General features: G+C 46.8%; 1 protein-coding gene across 2 annotated transcripts in view; it reads left to right on the plus strand.

Annotated features, from left to right (window-relative positions):
* The first annotated feature begins 11,318 nt into the window (after window positions 1–11,318).
* LOC134927267 (ATP-dependent translocase ABCB1-like) overlaps window positions 11,319–15,530 on the plus strand; it is a 503,919-nt gene continuing 499,707 nt past the window's right edge. Inside the window, exons 1-2 of one of the 2 annotated variants that reach the window (XM_063921477.1) lie at window positions 11,319–11,435; window positions 11,677–11,772. In XM_063921477.1, the coding sequence (XP_063777547.1) occupies window positions 11,684–11,772 (89 nt within the window). In that variant the 5' untranslated portion in view covers window positions 11,319–11,435; window positions 11,677–11,683. Of the gene's footprint in view, window positions 11,436–11,676; window positions 11,773–15,530 lie in introns of those variants that run through there. The other variant, XM_063921479.1, reaches the window with a different exon arrangement.

Consider the following 15,530-nt stretch of genomic DNA (forward strand, 5'->3'; position numbering starts at 1 on the left):
TCAAGCACTGCGAAGATCTCATTATATTATGCCGACATTGGAGGATGTTTTATATAAGCTGCCCAAAGCAAAAGTCTTTACACTGGTTGATGCACGTGATGCATTTCTGCAATGTAAGCTGGATGAAAAAAGCAGCTATATGACAACCTTTTGGACCCCTTGGGGTAGGAAAAGATGGCTTAAACTTCCTTTTGGAGTTTCCGTAGCACCTGAGGTTTACCAGCGAAAACAACACGAATTGCTGATTGGACTTAGCGGCATTGAGCCGATAGCAGATGATATTCTTGTGGTTGGCTGTGGCGAGACAGTAAAGGAAGCGGAGGCTGATCATGACCGCAAGTTGCTAGCGCTATTGGATCGTTGCAGACAAGTGAAATTAAGACTTAGTGTGAAGAAACTGCAATTTAAGTTGAAAGAGTTTCATTTTCATGGTCATATCCTGTCCTCTGAAGGTTTGAAAGTTGACCCTGAAAAAGTTAGAGCTGTCTTGGAAATGCCAAAGCCCACTGATGTAAAGTCCGTGCAACGTTTGATTGGGTTTGTGACATATTTGGCCAAATTTATGCCTCGCCTCTCAGAGGTATGTGAACCCCTGCGCAGGCTTCTGGACAGAGATTCGATATGGCACTGGCTTCCAAAGCATGATAAGGCTGTGGAGGAAATAAAGCATTTGGTCACAGTTACACCTGTGCTGAAGTATTATGATGTTACCAAGCCAGTCACTGTACAAAGTGATTCGAGTAAAACCGGACTGGGATGTTGCTTGATGCAAGAAGGACAACCAGTTGCATTTGCTTCAAGAGCATTGACTCCAACTGAGCAGAATTATGCACAAATTGAAAAGGAGTGCTTGAGCATTGTCTTTGCTTGTTCCCGTTTTCATTATTTTCTATACGGCCGGGACGTGATCACAGTGGAGACTGATCATAAACCGCTAATTGCCATCTTTAAAAAGCCTCTTCTGTGTGCACCTAAAAGACTTCAGAGTATGATGTTAACATTACAGCATTACAATCTCTGTGTCACCTACAAGCCAGGCCCTGAGATGTATATCAGTGACACTCTTAGTAGAGCAATAGCTATGGATGGGAGTTCTGGAGCAGCTCAGAGTTATCACACAGTGTGCACTCATGCATCCGGTTATGACTGACTTTGCAAAGATTAACCAGGCAGATTATCTGAATGTCACTGATCAGCGACTGCAGCAGGTTCAGCAGCACACCATGACTGATGAGAGCCTGCAGATTTTGAAGTCTATTGTACTGGCTGGATGGCCGGACTCAAAAGAAGAGACACCAATCATAGTGAGGGACTATTGGTCATTTAGAGATGAGATCAGCGTACAGAATGGCATTTTGTACAAGGGGCCAAGAGTCATCATACCAAAATCTTTGAGATCCGAGATGCTGGCACGCATACAATCCAGCCATCTTGGAGGTGATGCATGCTACAGACAAGCAAGAGATACATTGTACTGGCCTAACATGCAAAGTGAGATTAAGAACTATGTTGGTAACTGCTCGGCGAGCAATGAATATGCTCATGCACAACAGAAAGAACCTATGATGTCACATGAGATACCAGTACGTCCATGGCAGATTGTCAGCATGGATTTATTTACTTATGCAGGCAAAGACTTTCTGTTAATAGTGGACCATTATTCTGATTTTTGGGAAATTGAGCTTCTCCCAGACTTATGATCTGAGACTACAATAAAGCACTGCAAGGCACAATTTGCACGTTATGGCCAGCCTGAAAGAGTGATCTCGGACAATGGACCGCAGTTTGCATGTGAACAATTTAGACGATTTGCCTCTGAATGGGAGTTTGAGCATGTTACTTCATCCCCACGTTATCCAAAATCGAATGGTAAAGCTGAGTCTGCAGTTAAGTTAGTAAAGAATTTGTGCAAAAAAGCTAGCAGTGATAATACAGACCAATGGAAGGCCATATTACATTGGAGAAATACACCCACCGAGGGCATGGGGACTAGTCCTGCACAGCGTCTGATGTCAAGGAGACTTAAGACATCTTTACCAGTAGCCAGCACTTTGCTCTATCCGAGTGTAGTCCAAGGTGTGCCTAAATTGCTACAGCAGAGGAAGCAGATTTCTAAGCTGGGGTATGATAAATCTTCTAAGGAGTTGCCTGAACTTGCTATTGGTGAGCCAATTCGCATGAAGCCCCTTCCTGGAGATCGCACAGGCCGTTAGAGACTTGGTACCTGTGTGCGCAAGGTTGCACCACGCTCATATCTTGTGGATGTGGAAGGTAATTTGTACAGACGCAATCGTGTGGATTTGCGAGTAGCTGAAGGGACAATACTACATTAAGAATGTTGGGCATTCCGTTCCTGGCTTGATTATGGAGCCGGTTGCGCCAATGGTGAATCAGGAATTTGAAAGGCCACAGATTGTTACACCTGAATATGGAGAAAATGAGAACATGGAACATGCAGACATTCCGGATGGCAGTCCATCATTATCACCCGCTAGAGTTATACAGACTCCTGCCCAACGAAATTCATCTCCGACTCAACTTCCTGTTTTTACTCGTAGTGGCCGTCATTCACGGCCACCTGACAGACTTGATTTATAGTTTCAAAATAAACAAAGTAATGGAGGACATTGTTAGCATTGTTAGTTATGTTATACCTGCAGCATACGAAAAAAAAAAAGGAAGATGTTTGTGTAATGTTAATCTAACCTAGTGTTGCCATGTGAGTTATATAGTTGTAGCTGCTTGTGATGGGGGTGTGACTTCCTGTCCAGGCTGCCTTGTTCAACATGACTACTTGGAACTAGCATGCAGTGTTTGTCTTCATTTAATACATCTGAAACAGGAGGGGCTGTGGAGGTGCATGTAGAGCCACTTCACTTAGGAGCGGTGTTTTCATTGGGGTTTCAAGAAGAGCCCCTGATTAACAATTATAGTGGCTGGGTTCTGTAGTGTTCTATATGCAGTGATATATAACACACCCACCGATGCTCCAATGATAACTAGAGCCCTACCTGCCATACATTTTTTGGTGTGGTGGGAGATTAAAACTAAAACTAATTCACTGTTGTACACTTACAAGGTGTGCTATTCATTTAGAAAAATTGTTAGATTTATGCAAATTGGGTTAAAATGTAGGTTATCCATACCTCCCAACTGTCCGGATTTTGGCGGGACAGTCCTGTTTCTCACAGTCTGTCCCGCTGTCCCACCCGTGGGCCGCAGTGTCCCGCGGTGGGGGGGGGGGGGGCAGTTGGGAGATCCCCCCGTCACTTGCTGCTCTGAGCAGAGCAGTGGTGAATAAATACTGTGAACGTGCACGCAGCGTCTATTCCCAGCAGAGAATGACAGGACGTGGCCAGCAGCTCTCTCAGCGCTGTTCATGCCCCCGGAAGTCCGTAAATGGGGGCATAGCTTACGGTCACCGCACTTGCTGTGAGGTCACACCCCCTTTCCAATAGACCACGCCTCCTATTTTTGGACGACGCGCGATGATGTCCTTCCCTGTTTCAAAGCAGAGTTGGGAGGAATGGGTTATCACATACTGATAGGAGTAACAGGGTGTTCGCAGTCAAAATCCTAACATGGCGTGTTAAGGAGTCTAACCCTACCCAAATACTTCCTTTTAGGTGCCTAACCCCCCCCCCCCCTCTCCCGTAGCCTAATCCTAACCCCCCCCCCCCCCCCCCCCGGGCGGTGCCTAAACCTAACCATCCCTCCCTGCATGCTCAACCTAACCGTCTCCCCCGCATCCTAACCCTAACCCCATCCAGGTGGTGCCTAACCTTAACCCCCATTGCACCCTAACCCTAACACCCCCCATCCCCGTGTAGTACTTACTCGGGCCGTTGTGTTGATGATAGTGATCCCAACATCCGTATCCTGTACCCTTTCAGGATTCCATCATATGTTGGGATTCCAGCGCCGGCATCTTGTGTGCCGAGATCCCGACCATATTCAATTCAATTTGCAGCCATTCCCGACAGGTTTCTGCCCGTTTTCGACAATGCCGATCCGACTTTTTTTAAAGTTGAATAGGCATTGTCGAAAACGGGCCAAAAATTCAACAAAAAATGTGGATCCATGTCTAATCCTCCGATCCACGTGTTTTCCGACAAGTCAGAAAAACCGGCACTGGAGTTGAATCCAGATTTGACCTAAAAAAGTCGGAAGTGCCAATTTTCCGGCTTGTTGGAAATTCCAAAACTAAATGAATAAACTCCTTGGTTGTAACATGAGCATCAAAGTGCATTACTACCACAGTCATTTGGATCAATTTCCACATTGTCTTGGTGATGTAAGCGATGAACAGGGTGAGCGATTTCACCAGGACATAAGGACCATGGAAAATCAAACTGTGGATGATGGGATACACATATGATGGTGGACTACCGCCATCCCCCGGGAATTTCCAGGAACATCTCATCAAAAGGAATCACAGTAACACAGTTTCAGCGACATGTCTCAATGAAGAAACTTTTACTTTGTTGTTCGTGTTCTAGGCTTCTTGGGATTGATCTTCGTGCCTTCACTTGCTTTGCAGAGCCTTACACCATGTATTTCCCTCTCGTACAGAGATCTCCTGCTCTCCTGATCACCGCGCGCTCCGTCTCACCAACGGCTTACCTCCTCCTTTCCTGAAGTTCCCTTTACGTCATGCGTCTCATGGTTGCTGGTTTTTCCGTCCAGCAACCATGAGATGCAGGACGTAAGGGGAACTTCAAGAACTTACATGGTGTAATGCTCAGCAAAGCCAGCAGCCACAGATATTTTCCCCTGAGACCAGACACTAGCCCGCACGCGGACTGTGTCCCGGGGTAGCGTCCGATCACGGTCGCACCTCTGGGAGACAGCGCTCAGGGTCAGCAGTCCAGTCCGGAGATCCCATTCCAACTCATCCAGCCAAGCGCATCCGAATCACACATCCCCGGGGAGACACCATGAAGCATTAAGATCACAGCTACAAAGTAGTGCACAGGACTTTATCAATCAGACGTGCGGGGCGCCGCAGTCACAAAAAGACAGTTTACAAATAGACTTTTTCATTTAACAGATTTCAATAGTGTGTGGACAATCGGGCACACATTTGCTGATTAAAACATTTACCACCGTTTACATTCCAGCAAAAAAAAATGTTGGATCCCACCCCCCCTCCCCCCAGCAATTATATTACGAGGAGTGGATGAAAATTAACCCATCCATATATATTATCACAGGGAGGACCACCCTGTAATCTTAGCAGCACACCATGCTACAATTAGACCTTCATGCGCGGCCCACAAATCTGCATTATAACCATTTTCTCATTATCACTGGCAGGCTAAAGCTGGGTACCCACTCGTACGATCATTACGCCGTTCCTTCGATTCCCGCACCGTTCATGAGATACAGTATCTTAAGAGTGTATACACACCTTCTATCATATTTTCATCAGATGTTACAATAGCACCCAAAAAGTGAAGTGTGTACTCATTGCTGACCGTTGTGTCCGAATCTTCCCAGCAGCAGCGACGCCTTTGTGCCTTTTCAGCAGATAATATCAGAGCCGGCCCTAGGCATAGGCAAACTGGGCAAGTGCCTAGGGCATTTGGTATGCTTAGGGGCACCAGCAGGTTCTGATGATTAAAATGATATGCTGCATGCCTATATTCTGTATGTGACTGCGGCTGTATCTGCATAAGAACTGCTACGTTGCCGTGTATTCCTGGAAATCACTGTAATGTAGCATTTCATATGCAGATACAACCACAGTCGCACACAGAATATAAGCATGCTGCATATCATTTTAATCAGCAGAAGCTGCTTCTGCATCCTAGCCACATAGCAATGCAAATAAGATGCATTTTCATAAACAAAAGGTACCCAACGTTAGCAGAGCTGCCAGCTGACTCATGCCAGGCATCTCCTGCAGAACTAGCGGCAGTGCTAGGGGGCACCAGCCAAAATCTTGCCTTGGGCATCATATTGGTTAGGGCCAGCTCTGGATACTATAGACAGATGAGTTTCATGGATCGAAAGTAGATTGTAAAAGTGTGTATGCACGGATCAGCACTTCGATCGGAACTTACGATGGTTTGATTGGAAGGGTGTACCTACTGTAGGTTAACGCTGCCAGGAAAAAGTTAATGCATTATGCGCCAATGCAGATAACAGGGATTGAGGTATCCTTTGCTAGTTTGTGTAACACTGGAGATATGTCTTATATCTCCTGTATTTGTTAAATTGCCCTGATAATGATATCATGCGGAAACTCATACAGTATAACTAAGTGTAAAGCTCACTTGTGATGTTATTGCATATATCTAATCCCAAACATATACAATAGTTTATCTTATTAAGTCATCATTATAGATTTCCTATGCTGTGGTTGTGAGGGTGGCGGTGCGGTTTAGTGCCTTCTGCCATGCAGGTGTAGACTCACTACTTACCAGGCGCCGCACCCTCTCCTTCAGGTCACGGGACCTTCAACGAACCCGGAAACTTCACTTGGACCCGGACACGGTGATCCCCTTCCAAAAGCAGGTGACAGCCAAACTAGAAAGGAAATCAAACCAATGAAGGAATATCAACTCGTTTCCGAAGGGAAAGAGGATACTCCAGGGTTGGCGGTGACCTTCACCAGTTGGGTAAAAGGTTTTCACAGGCACAAAGCCTCAGCCACCCAATTTTCACCTACCAGCGCTCTCATGCTGAGGTGTACCCTTGACCTTGCATGTTCGTGCAAGGTCCACCGAATCGGCGATCAGGGGACAGACGGACTGAGGGACAGACAGACACAGATGATGCTCACCGTTGCCAATCTTGTACTGCGATCTTCCTCTTTTTCACTTACAGGTCCATGTAAGGAGATAAGAACCATGCTACAGGGCCTAACTCTATCCTGGTGTAACACCACTACACTAACTACAACAGCAGAGCCTTCAAACTAACTCTGTGTGTGTGGTGCAACAAAACTAAACACAACAATTCTACAACTTGCTCCGCCCTGCACGTAATCAACATTCACTGAAACAGTAGAAGATTAAACAGTGGTGTCCCTTTAAATCCCTACCTACAGCTGGCCAGCCCTTCCTTATCCCTGGATGCTATTATGGCTATGAGTGTGAAGCTGGAACGCTCCTCCACACAGGGGAAAAACTACTTTAATATTACTGAGAGAGGGGGCACCGTACAGCCTACCCACCTCCCCATACACTAATTTACCAGGGGCTCACTGGTGATCTGGGCCTATTGCCCAGATCACTTATTTCCCTAGGGGTGGCACTTATGAACTGGGCCTAACTGCGCACAGACAGGCCAGAGGCCTGACTTCACCCCACGGGCCTAGCGCCCGCCTAACATGCGGCCGGTTGGGTGACCTGGCCCTAATGCCAAGGGTCACCTTATATACCTGACGGGGGGTGGTTTAGTGGAACTAATGCCTAATGCCCTCTACTGGTCCCCTCAGGCCTAGTGCCTGATCCCTGAAGGTCTAGGGAGGAGAGGGGGGAGGGGTGATAGGCTCCCTCACCGAGGACCTACCTGTCCCGGTGGTAGAGGCACCTCTCTGGCACTCCTCTTCGGGCCAGCGGCGTTGCTGCCGCTCTTCTGCATCCAGCCGCCGCTGGACATCTTCTCCACCGACGCCCACATTTTCAGGCATCTTCCGCAGCCTCAGGAACAGCCTCCGCGGCGTCTTCTGTTTTCTGGCGCTGCACGCCTCTTCTGCGCTCTTCCACGCGGTCTCCTTCCTCTTCGGCTCCCGCCCGGCGTCTTATGTCACTCGCGGGGCCTATGACGCGGCAAGCGCCAATTGGCTCGCTGCGCCTGCTTCCCGTTGGCCGGCGCCCCATGAGCCATGATTGGCTCACGGATGGCGCCGGATTCAAAATCCCGTCGCCGGCGCTTCCAATTGGCTGCCAAAACGGCACCAAGTTTGAAGCGCCGCTGCTGCAGTGCTGCCCGTTGCCACTTCAGATCCGGTGCAGGGAACCAATACGCAGTACCTGCACCGCTGCTGCTCAACCAACGCTGGGTACAAACTGCCCCAGCGCTGTCTACAGTCTGGAACTGCAGGGGACACAAATACCCTGCACAAATCCCCGGACACACCGCCCCAGTGCCTGCACACATCTCCACATGGACACACTCAGTGGCGGATCCAGGGGGGGGGGGCACGCGGGCCCGTGCCCCCCCTGTCATGTCTGGCACTTTAAACAAACGACAACACAGCAGTCCCATTTAAAAAGAAGCGGCGGCGCAGACGGCGCCCGCCGCGATGAAGGGTCTCGTAGCAGCGGCGGCAGTAGCACTAATGAGTCAGACTGACTCATTACATTGCGCTGCAGCCGGCTGTAGTAAAGCCAGAAGACTCCGAGGAGAGGAGAGGCTTTCCCCTTCTCTCCTCCACTCGGAGTCGCAGAGGGTGCTCTGGCCACGATAGAGCCGGCGTCGCTGTATCACTGCTGCCTGCAGCGGTACGCGTCGCGGCTCCTTCTTGTGTGTTCGTGCATATGTAATGAGCGGCAGAGCATCATGCCGTTTATTACAATATGTACAAACTGTGCTGGACCCCCACAAATCCTATATTAATGGAGGGTAGGACAGCATTTTGCTGCCTGCGATCCAGCCTCCAGTTAATGTTCTCCCAACAGTCCCCGCCCCCTCCCCAGCAGCTGCGGCCAATCAAGGCAAGGAATGCAGACGACATTGGTCCACAGCACACCGCACCTCCCGGCGCACTCAGGCTGCTGGAGTGGGAAATCTGAGCTGTTGGCCACAAGATGGGTGTCCTTTAGAGTAAGGCTCTCTGTGATCCCTGTCCCAAAACCCCTTCTCTGTGATCCCTACCCTAAACCCCCTTTTCTGTACTGTCCTAAATCCCCTTCTCTGTGCTGTCCCAAAACCCCTTCTCTGTGATCCCTTCCCTAAACTCCCTTCTCTGTAATGTCCTAAATCCCCTTCTCTGTGATCCCTACCCTAATTCCCCTTCTCTGTGCTGTCCCAAACGCCCTTCTCTGTGATCCCTACCCTAATTCCCCTTCTCTGTGCTGTCCCAAACGCCCTTCTCTTTGCTGTCCCAAACCTCCTTTACTGTGATCCCTACCCCAAACCCCCTTCTCTCTGATCCCCCTTCTCTCTATGAAAATAAATGTATACATACAGTAGATTCCACAGTGTGTGTGTATGTGTGTATATATATATATATATATATATATACACACACTTTTTTGTAACACAATTATGTTAATAGGGACCCCTACAAGTTTGTTGTCCAAGGGCCCCCTCAAACCTTAATCCAGCCCTGCTGGGGCAGGACGCTCGCCAGTCATCACTACCGCGTGGAGCATAGAGCAGAGGAGACCCATCTGAGTGGGTGGCCCGCTCCCTGCCTCCCCATTGCCGCCATCTGAAGCTCGCAGAGGAGGTCAGTTCATCTTTAGGTATAAACAGTATATGTTGCTTGGAAACATATATACTGTTTGTATTAAGGAAAAACAGTATATGTGTATGCATACCTTGTGGCATAATGTGAATTTTGGCTCATACCGTGTGCTATAATGTGAATATCAGCTCATACCGTGTGCTATAATGTGAATTTCGTCTCATACTGTGTGCTATAATGTGAATTTCGTCTCATACTGTGTGCTATAATGTGAATTTCGGCTCAAACCGTGTGGTATAATGTGAATCTTGGCTCATATTGTGTGCTATAATGTGAATTTCAGCTCATACCGTGTGGTATAATGTGAATTTAGGCTCATACTGTGTGGTATAATGTGAATTTCGGCTCATACCGTGTGCTATAATGTGAATATCAGCTCATACCGTGTGCTATAATGTGAATTTTGTCTCATACTGTGTGCTATAATGTGAATTTCGTCTCATACTGTGTGCTATAATGTGAATTTCGGCTCAAACCGTGTGGTATAATGTGAATCTTGGCTCATATTGTGTGCTATAATGTGAATTTCAGCTCATACCGTGTGGTATAATGTGAATTTAGGCTCATACTGTGTGGTATAATGTGAATTTCGGCTCATACCATATGGTATAATGTGAATTTCGGCTCATACCGTGTGCTATAATGTGAATTTTGTCTCATACTATGTGCTATAATGTGAATTTCGGCTCATACCGTGTGTATAATGTTTATTTCCCCAGTGAATCTTTCCCTTCATGCCTCTGTAAACCTCACTACAAATGTCTCACTACTCCCTCCTACTCCTACAGAGACCTTAGGTACCCACTGCCTCTCCCTGTCCCCCTCTCCTTGTTACCCACTGCCACCTCCCCCTGGCATCACCCACTTTTTCTCGTCACCCTTTCCCCGGTGTTACCCACTCTGCCTCTCACTGTCACCCTCATTCTGTCACCCACTGCCTCTCCGTCTCCCGTCTCCCACTATGTTTCCTTCATCCACTGCCTCTCCCCTGCGTCACTATAAACCCATCACCCTCTCTCTCCTGTCACCCGCTGCCTCTCCAAAGTGTCACCCTCTTCCCGTCTTACGAATACGATGTTCCCTTTGAGGCTATGACCCTTGTTGCTAGGTCATGCCCTTGTTGTGAGGCCGCACGCACCTTCATGGGACCGCACGCCTTCAGCATGCACAAGGTGCCCCCCCTGTCATTTTTTCCTGGATCCGCCCCTGGACACACAAGTAGATATATCTGCAGATCAATTGATCTGTAGCTGTATCTATGGACGGACCGGGAAGTGTGTTGAGTATATACACTGCCCTATCTGTTGGAACTGGCGTCAGGAACTGGGCGGGCATTTACCTGGGAACATACAACGGCCGATATATTGACCAGTGTGTACGCACCTTAAGCCAAGTGGTTTATCTATCATGGGGGCAATCAGGACAGACCAGTACCTGCCTTTGTAAATAAAGACAATTGTTTGCTTTAATAGACAAAAATCCACATTGACACTACAGATCCAAATGCACAAATGTTATACATGACACCTGTTAGGACAATTTCAGTAACTGCAGCCACAATCATTCATCAAATGCACAGACTGTAATGACTCAGCAGGAGACACATCTTCCATTAACCTCCATGGGACCTGAATATATAAATGCATGATGTCATCCACAGTCACCAGAGAAAGAGCACAATGATGTCATACATAGAGACAGCAAAGGAAGAGCATAATGATGTCATACATAGAGACAACAGAGGAATATTATAATGCAGAGGAAGAGCATAACGATGCAGATGGGTAAGAATCAGACCACAGTCACATTATATGTAACACCGCCCACCCACTTCCAGGCTGCCAGCAGTGCCTATAATAGTATTGGAGGAGGAGCGGGCGCAGGGTTCTCTGGTCCATCCCCAGTCTCTGCCCCCTGTGCTCTGTCTCCTCCACACAGTAACATCTCACCCATCACTCCGGCGGCACAGCTGCTCTGCGGCGTACGGTGACACCGAGGATAAGAAGCGCTGCGCGTAAGTTACACCCGATTTATGGATCTTTGCGCTTCTCCGGCGCATGTAAGCACTGTGTGCAACAGTGTCCTCTTCTATCTCCCACCTGTGACTCTCCAGCCACGGGGTGACTACCAGTCCCAGCACTCCCTGCCGGCTAAAGAGCTCCACAGCTTGCTGTCTCCTCACTGCTCCTCTCCCTGAGACACTCACAGTCACCATCACCCCAAACTCTCTTCTTTTCATTCATCTTTCCCGACAGATAGAACATGGCGAGTGAGCAGAACGCTGCAGTGACTGGCATGGCTGATGGCCAGGAGGATGTTACAGCGACCATCACAGACCCCAATGGCAAGAGGTGACTTTTCTCCTTACTATTAGCTTCTATCTGTATTTTAGATATGGATTATTGTGTGATATGTGAACAGCACAACTCACTTCACCTCACAACTATTACAAATAGGCTGTAAAAATGTGCACACAACTATTATCTACACACACACACACACACACACACACACACACACACACACACACACAGGGCAGTTCAAGTTGTACCTTTTGATATTGCTAATATGGAGTGCTGCATAATATATATATATATATATATATATATATATATATATATACACAAACAGAAATTTCAGCACTCACCATAGCAAGCTCCCTTATCCTCACAACATCAATAAATAAATGATGTGGGTTTAGTTAGTGAATTGGCTAATGCACGGAAGCCTGCAAACCCCTCGCCAAGGTACCCCACCTTCTTGCAGATCCTACACTATCACAGAGTCTTACAAATTAGAGAGAGAGAGAGAGAGATTTCTATCTATCTATCTATCTATCTATCTATCTATCTATCTATCTATCTATCTATCTATCTATCTATATATAAATCTCTCTCTATATATAAAATGTACCCTTTAAACCAGGGCGCTGATCGCTGATGGAATACACAGGTTCTGTGGCTGATTAAAACCAGGTGTCATGCAAGCTTGAAGTTAGCCAGCCACGGAACCTGTTTAATTCATTGGTGTCCCAGGGGACAGTGTGGTGAGCCTATCTATCTATCTATCTATCTATCTATCTATCTATCTATCTATCTATCTATCTATCTATCTATCTAGCTATCCATATATATCTATTTCTATATATATATATAAGTAGAGAGTACCGGCTCTCCCATCAGCAAACTCCAATAGTGCGCCGGGTGCCCGTGCAATGGATGTAAGACACATATATACAGGTAAATAGAGGCACAGCACTCCAAGGCGACTTAAAACATGACACAGACGGCAGAGATTCAGCAACGTTTCAATGTAATTCACATTGTCCTCAGGCTGAAGCTCTGCCGTCTGTGTCATGTTTTAAGTCGCCTTGGAGTGCTGTGCCTCTATTTACCTGTATATATATATATATATGTATATATATATATATATATATATATATATATATATATATATATATATATACTAGTGATGTGCACCGGAAATTTTTCGGGTTTTGTGTTTTGGTTTTGGATTCGGTTCCGCGGCCGTGTTTTGGATTCGGACGCGTTTTGTCAAAACCTCCCTGAAATTTTTTTTGTTGGATTCGGGTGTGTTTTGGATTCGGGTGTTTTTTTACAAAAAACCCTCAAAAACAGCTTAAATCATAGAATTTGGGGTCATTTTGATCCCATAGTATTATTAACCTCAATAACCATAATTTCCACTCATTTCCAGTCTATTCTGAACACCTCACACCTCACAATATTATTTTTAGTCCTAAAATTTGCACCAAGGTCGCTGGATGGCTAAGCTAAGCTACCCAAGTGGCCGACACAAACACCTGGCCCATCTAGGAGTGGCACTGCAGTGTCAGACAGGATGGCAGATTTAAAAAATAGTCCCCAAACAGCACATGATGCAAAGAAAAAAAGAGGTGCAATGAGGTAGCTGTGTGACTAAGCTAAGCGACCCAAGTGGCCGACACAAACACCTGGCCCATCTAGGAGTGGCACTGCAGTGTCAGACAGGATGGCAGATTTAAAAAATAGTCCCCAAACAGCACATGATGCAAAGAAAAAAAGAGGTGCAATGAAGTAGCTGTGTGACTAAGCTAAGCGACCCAAGTGGCCGACACAAACACCTGGCCCATCTAGGAGTGGCACTGCAGTGTCAGACAGGATGGCAGATTTAAAAAATAGTCCCCAAACAGCACATGATGCAAAGAAATAAAGAGATGCAATGAGGTAGCCGTGTGACTAAGCTAAGCGACCCAAGTGGCCGACACAAACACCTGGCCCATCTAGGAGTGGCACTGCAGTGTCAGACAGGATGGCAGATTTAAAAAATAGTCCCCAAACAGCACATGATGCAAAGAAATAAAGAGGTGCAATGAGGTAGCTGTGTGACTAAGCTAAGCGACCCAAGTGGCCGACACAAACACCTGGCCCATCTAGGAGTGGCACTGCAGTATTCTAGCGAGAGGATGAGTGCTTCCATCCTCATGTGAGTCTGAACCACTAGCCATGAACATAGGCCAGGGCCTCAGCCGTTCCTTGCCACTCCGTGTCGTAAATAGCATATTGGCAAGTTTACGCTTCTCATCAGACGCTTTTAATTGTGATTTTTGGGTCATTTTACTGAACTTTTGTAGTATACTTGATGACACAGAGGTAGGTAGAGCAGTGGACTACTGTACCGTACTGCTATATATATATACTGGTGGTCACAGCAACATTCTGCAGTGTCCCCTCCTACTACATACTGCGCACAACTAAAATGCAGCACAGGTATGGATGCATAGTATACTTGACGACACAGAGGTAGGTAGAGCAGTGGACTACTGTACCGTACTGCTATATATATATACTGGTGGTCACAGCAACATTCTGCACTGTCCCCTCCTACTATATACTGCGCACAACTAAAATGCAGCACAGGTATGGATGCATAGTATACTTGACGACACAGAGGTAGGTAGAGCAGTGGACTACTGTACCGTACTGCTCTATATATATACTGGTGGTCACAGCAACATTCTGCACTGTCCCCTCCTACTATATACTGCGCACAACTAAAATGCAGCACAGGTATGGATGCATAGTATACTTGACGACACAGAGGTAGGTAGAGCAGTGGACTACTGTACCGTACTGCTATATATATACTGGTGGTCACAGCAACATTCTGCACTGTCCCCTCCTACTATATACTGCGCACAACTAAAATGCAGCACAGGTATGGATGCATAGTATACTTGACGACACAGAGGTAGGTAGAGCAGTGGACTACTGTACCGTACTGCTATATATATATATATATATATATATATATATACTGGTGGTCACAGCAGCATTCTGCACTGTCCCCTCCTACTATATACTGCGCACAACTAAAATGCAGCACAGGTATGGATGCATAGTATACTTGACGACACAGAGGTAGGTAGAGCAGTGGACTACTGTACCGTACTGCTATATATATATATACTGGTGGTCACAGCAACATTCTGCACTGTCCCCTCCTACTATATACTGCGCACAACTAAAATGCAACACAGGTATGGATGCATAGTATACTTGACGTCACAGAGGTAGGTAGAGCAGTGGACTACTGTACCGTACTGCTATATATATACTGGTGGTCACAGCAACATTCTGCACTGTCCCCTCCTACTATATACTGCGCACAACTAAAATGCAGCACAGGTATGGATGCATAGTATACTTGACGACACAGAGGTATGTAGACCAGTGGACTACTGTACCGTACTGCTATATATATACTGGTGGTCACAGCAACATTCTGCACTGTCCTCCTACTATATACTACAATGCAGCACAGATATGGAGCATTTTTCAGGCAGAGAACGTAGATATTTTCAGCACACTCAGCACAGATATTTGCAAGCACACTGAGCACAGATATTTGCAGCACACTGAGCACAGATATTTGCAGCACACTGAACACAGAAACTGAGAGAACGCTGCACGTCCTCTCGCTATCATCTCCAATGCACGAGTGAAAATGGCGGCGACGCGCGGCTCCTTATATAGAATACGAATCTCGCGAGAATCCGACAGTGGGATAATGACGTTCGGGCGCGCTCGGGTTAACCGAGCAAGGCGGG

The sequence above is a fragment of the Pseudophryne corroboree genome, chromosome 5 (genome assembly GCF_028390025.1).
Source record: "Pseudophryne corroboree isolate aPseCor3 chromosome 5, aPseCor3.hap2, whole genome shotgun sequence".
In the NCBI taxonomy this organism is placed as follows: Eukaryota; Metazoa; Chordata; class Amphibia; order Anura; family Myobatrachidae; genus Pseudophryne; species Pseudophryne corroboree.